General features: G+C 46.5%; 1 protein-coding gene across 1 annotated transcript; it reads right to left on the minus strand.

The window, feature by feature from the left end:
- Nucleotides 1-456: 456 nt before the first annotated feature.
- On the minus strand, nt 457-7,405 carry LOC115169460 (leukocyte cell-derived chemotaxin 1). The gene is made up of 7 exons (XM_029725104.1): nt 7,274-7,405; nt 6,877-7,017; nt 6,220-6,360; nt 5,974-6,087; nt 2,410-2,563; nt 1,487-1,593; nt 457-772 (listed from the first exon to the last, which is right to left on the minus strand). The coding sequence occupies exons 1-7, from the start codon at nt 7,343-7,345 to the stop codon at nt 548-550; spliced, it is 954 nt and encodes a 317-aa protein (XP_029580964.1). The 5' UTR covers nt 7,346-7,405; the 3' UTR covers nt 457-547.
- Between the last annotated feature and the right edge of the window lie 1,942 nt (nt 7,406-9,347).

Genomic DNA, 9,347 nt, shown 5'->3' on the forward strand with positions numbered 1-9,347 from the left:
CATCAAAAGGCAAAAGGGAAAAACTGAAAGGTAAGTTTACACATCACTATCCGTCATGTCAGTCATTAATAAGATATAACTATTGATATAAAATATATAAAATCTTGAATGTTTGGTTTCAGGTGACAAGATCAGACAGGTTGATGTCATCACAGGGTATGTAGTATGCAAGTACTCTTAAGAGTATGGTATGAATAATGATATACAACTTCTGTCATATGGTATTGTAGCCTACCTACCGTATGTGTTACAGCATACATATTTCTCTGTTATGGTTGAAAACTGAATATCCTTGATTGATTGTTTGCTCGCTCCCCTTTTTAAAAAAAATAATAAATCTCTTTCTCCCTTGCCCAAATCCTAAGTGAACTGCACTATACCTAGCCAAGCTAATTACTCAATTTGGTGTTGACCTATCTCTTTCTCCCCCGCTCCCCTCTCTACCCCCTTCCCCCTCTCCTCTGTTTTTCTTTCCTCTCTCTCCCTCTCTCTCTCCACCACCTGTCTTTCTCTGGATTCTACCACTCCAGGTCTAGGCAGGGAGTGTTTAGAGGATGCCCAGGATGCGTCCCACCCACCAGCGGCAGGGCATGATGACTCTGCAGGCCACCCTGCACCCGCGGTAGTGGTAGGGCCAGGGGTGGAACCCGCCCAGGGGCTCACAGATCCTCTGGCACTGGGTGTGGCTCCTCCGGCACTCCGTACAGCACACGCCCTGGTGGTCCAGCATGGGATCAAAGGTCATCGTGCCCTCCTCGCCCTCCAGACCACGCTACATGTTGAGTCAGAGGGGAGAAGTCGCGTGTTAAATACAGGCAGTAGCAGCATTTGTAGAAATGTCTATGTAGAAATGCATCTCTGAAGAACTAAGAAATATATTTCTTATTCAATGGTTTATCTCAAATGCAAACACTGAGTCTGGTTCTATGTCTGTGGTGGTCTGGGGATGTCTGGAGGAGGAGCAGTCGGGATTAGGGGGAGTCTAGAGGCCTAGACATGGAGAGGGAACAGGGCGTGGGGAGATTCATAGTGGAGCTATTCACACAGAGCCTCAATGGAACTTTAGTTTGGTATTCTAAAGGAGTCTCTGAGGCGCAGACAGACTCAGGGTGACAGCGATCTCTCTCTCACACACACACACACACATGCTCTGAGGGACAGGCGTGCACACACACACCCACACACAGTTGGGGTGACAAGCGTGGCCGCTCAGGGTGATACCGTGAACCCAACGTCTGTTCCTGCTCACACAGCTGTGCATGCTGGGAGAGAGACGGGACAGGAACCATTTGACCCGGTGTCAGACGCTCAACATGGGCGTGGGAGCGTAACATTATACTGTATCTCTAAGAGGATATGTAGTCTGGTTGTTAGAACAGGCCTGTGGTGACACAACAAACACTGCCTATGAAGGCCAAATATTAGAGCTGGGCTGCTGGAATTTGAAGTTACACAGCACACTGATTGAGTGTGCGAAGGCACTCACATGATAGGGGTTCTCAGGGTTAAATTCTGCTTCCGGATCCACTTCCTCCTCTGCCCCGGGTGCCTGGCGGCGCTGCCGAGGGGCTGCCCTCCTCTTCCTCTGTCCGCCTGGGGAGAGCACAGAGAACGTCGATATGCTATCTAGGCCAACACAGCGTATGTTGACATCCGGGCATTGTTGGAGCCACCTTTGGAAGCACTGCGCCTACGCTGAGTGTACAAAACATTAAGAACACCGGCTCTTTCCATGACAGACTGACCAGGTGAATCCAGGTGAAAGCTATGATCCCTTATTGGTGTCACTTTGTTAAATCCACTTAAATCAGTGTAGATGAAGGGGAGGAGACCGGTTAAAGAAGGATTTTCAAGCCTTGAGACAATTGAGACATGGATTGTGTATGTGTGCCATTCAGATGGTGAATTGGCAAGACAAAAGATTTAAGTGCCTTTGAACGGGGTATGGTAGTAGGTGCGAGGCGCACCGGTTTGTGTCAAGAACTGCAACACTGCTGTTTTCACGCTCAACAGTTTCCTGTGTGTATCAAGAATGGTCCACCAGCCAAAGGACATCCAGCCAACTTGACACAACTGTGGGAAGCATTGGAGTTAACATGGGCCAGCATCCCTGTGGAACGCTTTCAGCACCTTGTAGAGTCCATTCCCCGACAAATTGAGGCTGTTCTGAGGGAAAAGGGAGGGGGTGCAACTCAATATTAGGAAGGTGTCTTTAATGTTTTATACACTAATTGTGAAAAGAAAATACTAATCGTACTGTTTTGCTTATCTCCAGTGCATCATGTTGCTATGTGCATTGTTTGGAGATGACCAGTCACTTTCGCAACTTATTGTTGTCCTTCAAATACACACTTAACAACTCCCATATAAGGACTTGTGTGTGAGAATATAAAGGTGCCAATTGGGTACCGTTGGGGTAGGTAGGGCGGAGCCAGAAGATTGGCAGGTCTCCACACAAATCGCGGATCTTGGAGCTGAGGAAGGTGGGGTCAGAGAGAGGCACGTCAGCCGCCACCCAGATCAGAGAGTCCTCCTCAAACTTAGCAGGCATCACCTCATCCTCCTGGAGAGAGAGATAGGGAGGGGGGTGGGTTATGTAATTACAGGACGAAGATTAAAATGTGTATCCTATAAGGCCTATATTCAATCTACAGCGTTGAAAATCTGCGCTGAGGCGCGATTGAAGTTTAAAGGTCATTTCCATTTGAGCCGACATATGCAGTTGACCGTGGCGTGAATGCAGTCTCCGCGAACGCGGGAACATTGTGTTTAAATTTCAACCGTGCAGATCTTCAGCACTACAGATTGAATCTAGCCCAATTAAAACAACCCATTTCACTGCACCAGTGGATGTGACAATAAAAACAAAAGAAACAAAAAAAGTAGCTCTCGACTCTACAGTGTTGGCAGACAGACAGACAGACAGACAGACAGACAGACAGACAGACAGACAGACAGACAGACAGACAGACAGACAGACAGACAAGCTTTTAAGGAATGTCCCTGGGCTTACACTATCTGACTGATATTGTAATTATTTTCCTGTATAATTGCAATATTCTTACGACTCTTTTGACCCCTTGTTTGTTTTGATGTGGTTTCCTATCTCGTTCCTCATTTTCCTTTTTTAATCCTTTGCATGTTTTCTTAAATGCCTAAACGCTGGAGAGAATCTGAGGGCTTCTCATAGACAGGAGAGCTACTGTGCCTTCGACTGCATCTACCCTTGGGGATTAATAAAGTATGTTTTTAACCCAGATCCAATCTGTCTGTCTAATGAACACTAGGTCAGGAAGTATATATTTACAGAAGGCTTGAGGGATATCCCTTTTGTGTTATGTACTTTGCTGGGTTTCATTAAACAACGTCAAGAATCATTCTCATCAAGTCAACAAGCTGACGGAAAAGCAGGATGGCCAACATTTTATAAAGTCTCCCTGCTGATGTGTAGATCAAACACGCACACACACACACTGCTAACACTAATGATAACATGGTATTACTAGAGTAATATACCCGTGTTACTGGATACTAAACAGGTAATAGATAGTTAGGGGAATGCTATCATCTAACCTAGATGGGCACACTTTTATTTTTCATTTGAAATGATTAGCTTGGGGGACAAACAACAGCAAGCGTTCTCCAGTGCAGGACTGACGAGTTTATCTAACCCATTCTCTCTGTCTGTGTTTGCCCTTGTTTGTCTGTGTTTGTGTGTGTGTGTGTGTGTGTGTGTGTGTGTGTGTGTGTGTGTGTTGCCACTGATAAGAGTTTATCGTACCCATATTTCCCATCACAACAGATAACCCAGCAAGATCACACCGGATAGACTTCCGTATTCAACGTTTGGCGTTGGGAGATGCCTTCAATTACCATCCAATAGGGGCAACGTGAGCACATATTACTCTCTAGCGGCTTGCTTGGCGAGGACCGCGGGTTCAATCCCAGTGCTAGGCAATCGTTTTGATTGTTTATGTTTTCACCCTGTCACAAAACTTAACCCTTACCTTAACCAGTCAGAGTTATTGCCTAAACTTAACCGTCAAGTTTTTTATGCTTAACTGTTAAGTTTTTTCTGTTACCAACCTTAACCCTTACTTACACTATAAATACAAAAGTATGTGGACACCCCTTCAAATTTGTGGATTCTGCTATTTCAGCCACACCCATTGCTGACAGGTGTATAAAATCGATCCCACAGTCATGCAATCTCCATAGACAAACATTGGCAGTAGAATGGCCTTACTGAAGAGCTCAGTGACACTCAACCTGGCACCTTTCCAACAAGTCAGTTCGTCAAATTTTGTCACATTTTTGCCCTGCTAGAGCTGCCCCGGGTTAACTCTAAGTGCTGTTATTGTGAAGTGAAAACATCTAGGAGAAACAACGGTTCAGCCACAAAGTGGTAGGCCACACAAGCTCACAGAGTGCTGAAGCACATAGCACGTAAAAACTGTCTGTCCTCAGTTGCAACACTCACTACCGAGTTCCAAACTGCCTCTGGAAGCAACGTCAGCACAAGAAATGTTCGTCGGGAGCTTCATGAAATAAAAGCCTTCCCAAAAGAGTGGGGGCTGTAATAGCAGCAAAGGGGGGACAAACTCCATATTAATGCCCTTGATTTTGGAATGAGATGTTCGACAAGCAGGTGTCCAAGTACTTTTGGTCATGTATTGTACTTTCACCTCACCCATAGACATTTATGCCACCTCCTGGACAAAATTTGAATACTGAGATATTGTTGGATGACCAGCCGGCAGCTACTGTTATAACCACATCTCGCTATCTGAGCCCAACATACACACAAACATACACTGTCTAGCACACACCGTGGAATAAATAAACGGCTGTTGACGAGGCAGAGAGGCGTGTGTGTGTGTGTGTGTGTGTGTGTGTGTGTGTGTGTGTGTGTGTGTGTGTGTGTGTGTGTGTGTGTGTGTGTGTGTGTGTGTGTGTGTGTGTGTGTGTGTGTGTGTGTGCGCATGCGTGTGCGCTTGCGTGCGTGCGATGGCCTGCGATGGCCTGCGTGATGTTTAATGATGTGTGCATGGAGCATACACAGCGCTAACTGATTTAAATAAGCAGAAAGCCTCATTTCGGCAGTGGGAGAGCTTACACACCCTCACAAACACGCACACAGAAACACAGACATCTTGCAGCACTGTGACAGCTTGACAGGCTTGTTCAGATGTTGTTAAGATCAGCGTGTTGATCCAACCCGCCTCGTTTCAGTTTGGCCAGAGAGAGAGTGTGAACACATGACTCACGAGTGAAAGCAATCCCTCTCTCTGAGCGGCACGCGTGCGTGTGTGTGTGTGTGGGTGGGTGGGTGGGTGGGTGTAGGTGTGTGGGTGTAGGTGTGTGGGTGTCCTCTCGGCTCACCGTCCCATCGAATACTTCTAAACTGACTTCACTTTGAGAGAAATGGACAACATGACAGTTAGGGTTATCACACATGACTTGCGGTATGGGTGGTGGGGGAGTTATGTATGTCAGGTGAGCCCAGATCACAGGTCTGGTTTGTGGATAGTTTGTGGCAGAAGAGATCCTCCAGATCAGAGCGAGAGAGAGCTCATGTTTGGGGCTGGATACCAATCTGCTACAATCTCTTCCTTTACTTGTACACATCCAAACCACAGACACACACACACACACACACACAACCAACCCAGCCAGTAAACCACTCAGTTCATCATACAGCTCTCCTGTAATCGCTTAAATTAGCTCAGTCCCTATATCTACCCCAACCACCCCACAACACACAACCAATGTTAACTGTGTCTGACAGTACATAGGTGTGTTGTGGTCATAGGTAACCCAGAAATACACACAGACAGAAAGACTTACACAGATGAGAGAGCGAGAGAGAGAGAGAGAGAGAGAGAGAGAGAGAGAGAGAGAGAGAGAGAGAGAGAGCGAGAGAGAGAGAGAGAGAGAGAGAGAGAGAGAGAGAGAGAGAGAGGTCATTCCTACCAGGTCGAACAGAAGAGAGTCTTTGTTGAGTGTTTCCACGTCAGGCAGATGAGCTTTGACCTGGGTCTTAATGTAACACTTCTCTCCTCCAGCAAAACGGATACCAGTTATACCCTGGGGAGAGAGGGAGGAGAGGAAATAGCTTGTAAGAAAATAACAATGTGCATCTAACATGTTACAAAACTGATTTAGCCTCCAATGTACCAATTGGAATTGGAATTATTCTTGTTGTTGTTTCAAACGTACAATCTGGAAGTCGTGGACCTCCACTGCCTCCTCATTTCCACTCCCAGTACGGAACCTCTCCATGTTGTTGGTGGCATCAATCTCCATAGAGCCCTCCTCCACCTTACCGTTAATACTCATGCTGTAGTGGACGTTGTAGACCTGCCACACACACACATACACACACAGGGAATGTTGTCACACCTGTAAGGAGTGTGGTGTGTGTGCGTTGGGGGGGGGGGGGGGGCACTTGCCCTGCTTCCATCCTAGAAGCAGCGAGAAAAACAACCAAATGATTATCCTATTCTCGCTCAGAACTCATGCAGGCCTATAGCTACCAAATGTATTCAAATCATATACATCATCGTTTTATTATTCGGCAGTAGCCTAGGCTTACCTCGATTACACCTCTCGTCCCCGGGACATCAGCAGGACCCTATGAGCCCCCCTCCACCCCCCTCCCAAGTCTCAGAAACACAACAAGGCTTCCATTCATTATACGCTCTTGACTTCTAGCGCTCCAACACCTAAATGGCATAGCTCAACACAATGCTATGATTTATCAGATTCTAACATTAGGCCTAGCATGGAGAGAGAAGAGTCGCTGGTTCAAGGCCTAATGCCTCTTGAATTCGCTGTAGTCCATTATTACAGAAGGACTCGTGTTAAAACTCTTACATGTTTGTCGTTATTATTCCAGAAGTAAAAAGCTCCGATAGCCCCGAACAGCAGCAGTATTGCCCCGGCGATCAAAACCACAATCCCGGACTTCAGCAGGCGGCCGGTGGCCACCGGTTTAACTGCCACGGCAGTGTATGCCTGGATGAACACATCAATCATTTACATGAATGCCACCTATACTGGGTTCGAAAGGTGCAACTTGTTTGTAAAAATGGTTTATAAAGCATTTATAATGCGTTGCCTTCCTAAAGTCCAACTCAACATCAACACCTCCATAAAAATTAGCAGGTATCTTCGTGGAGTGACCACACAAAGTCCCTGACCCTAGCCTAGGCTATCTGGCACAGGTATATCATTTAGAAACTCAAGCAACGATATATGATAGTCTACTTACAGGTGGCATAAACTGTTGCAGGTCCTCGGGTCCCGCTAAAGCGATGGGCACTTTATCTGAACTCTCGACCATGGCTGCGAGTGGGTCTGAGAGCCCGAGCAAAGGTGTCCACTAATCCTCCTTCTCTCTCTCTCTCTCTCTCTCTCTCTCTCGCTCTCTCTCTCTCTCTCTCTCGCTCTCTCTCTCTCTCTCTCTCTCCCTCTCTCGCTCTCTCTCTCTCTCTCTTCTTCTCTCGCTCTCTCTCTCTCTCTCTCTCCTCTCTCTCTCTCTCGCTCTCTCGCTCTCTCTCTCTCTCTCTCTCTCTCTCTCTCTCTCTCTGGGACAGGGCAGGGCTAACCAAACTGCCTATTCATGCGCGATGATTGTTATATTACCTGCCTGGAGAAATAAATCCCCCAAAAACCCGGTATAAAGTATGCGCGTGCGGCGTGCCACACCGGGAATCTTTTAAAATGGTCACTATGTTGGCTTGGCGCCCTGCCTCAGGACAGGGGTCCATCAAGGAATGCAGAGTAGAACGATGTTATGGCTTTGGAAGACTGAGAGAGAACAGGCTGTTCGGATCTTGAACCAACAACAGGGCAAGTGCGCTACCTTCTGTGCAAAACACGTCCAGACAGCGTAGGCCTACACAACCTAAGAAAGCCTTTGTCAAAATGTGTGTATTTACATTTGACAGGCATATGTGATGCGCAATGGGAAAGTCTGGTTTATATTCATGTATTTCTCCAACATTTCTTTGGGAGTCCTATTCAAACGGGAACGCGGATTGTTCCGTAGGTGGAACACAAATGATGTGAACGTGCACAGCTGATGCAGAGGCAGTAAGGAAGCCTTTCCTTAAATCACCCTGGAACATACAATACGCTCAGTCAGAGAGGATATGAGCTGCTCTTACAGTAGTCTCTCTCTCTCCCTCTCTCTCTCTCTTCCTCTCTCTCTCTCTCTCTCTCCCTCTCTCGCTCTCTCTCTCTCTCTCTCTCTCTCTCTTCTTCTTCTCTCTCTCTCTCTCTCTCTCTCTCTCTTCCTCTCTCTCTCTCTCCCTCTCTCGCTCTCTCTCTCTCTCTCTCTTCTTCTTCTCTCTCTCTCTCCCTCTCTCTCTCTCTCTCTCTCTCTCTCTCTCTTCCTCTCTCTCTCTCTCCCTCTCTCGCTCTCTCTCTCTCTCTCTCTCTCTCTCTCTCTCTCTCTTCCTCTCCCTCTCTCTCTCTCTTCCTCCCTCAGTTCTAACCGGCCCAAGGTCCGAGGTGGATCCTGTGGAATGTGTGGCATCCTATTTCGAGCTAACGATACAGTGAAGACCCCATGGGAACAAATATCCATCCAAAATGCTTATCTCAATGGAGACGTGGGATATCTAGTTCCCAGCTGTATGTGCGCTGATTGAGTTATCAGTACATGTTTTATTACCAAACACATTAATTACATCCTGTGGTTAAAGGCAATAGTCAATCGATGCGTAAACAGTTCTCTATCCGAACGTATCAGGCGTGCTTTTACGCATAGGCGCCCATTGGCATATGCGTTTTAATTGAGTGGTGTGCGCCACTCTTTATTATTCTGTGCCTTGAGGAGGTCGGTCTACAGACTGTATTAGACTCTTTAGACATGCAGAAACCCCTGGAGACTATAATATACACGGATGAGTATGTTAATCTTATTGATGAGCTTGATTGGCTCCGACTGCTGCCTCTAGCGAGAATGACTAGACCGCAAGATCGTTTTGTTGCCAATAGTCAAACTAAATTATCAATCAAATGTAGACGAGACGAGGTTCGTCGTTTATATTCGGTTGTAGGTGAAATGTCATCCTTCACTCCCCTGTCAGAGCGCACAGTTTTTTCAATAGTGACACCTCTCGGATCCAATTGTACAACAGATTAGGGCTATTATTTCATTGTCAAAGGGGCAAAGTGCCTTGATTAAGGATTATGCCTCTGTTTAATAGCATAGAAGCACTTTTTATTGCGCTCCCATATTCCTCCAGGACTAAGAGTAGCATGTCTTAAAATAGGTTGATGTAGGAGTGAGTGAACAGAAATAAGTCGGGGACAAGATTAAAGTTTCAAAACGGTAT

The sequence above is a fragment of the Salmo trutta genome, chromosome 31, assembly GCF_901001165.1.
Source record: "Salmo trutta chromosome 31, fSalTru1.1, whole genome shotgun sequence".
Taxonomy (NCBI): Eukaryota; Metazoa; Chordata; class Actinopteri; order Salmoniformes; family Salmonidae; genus Salmo; species Salmo trutta.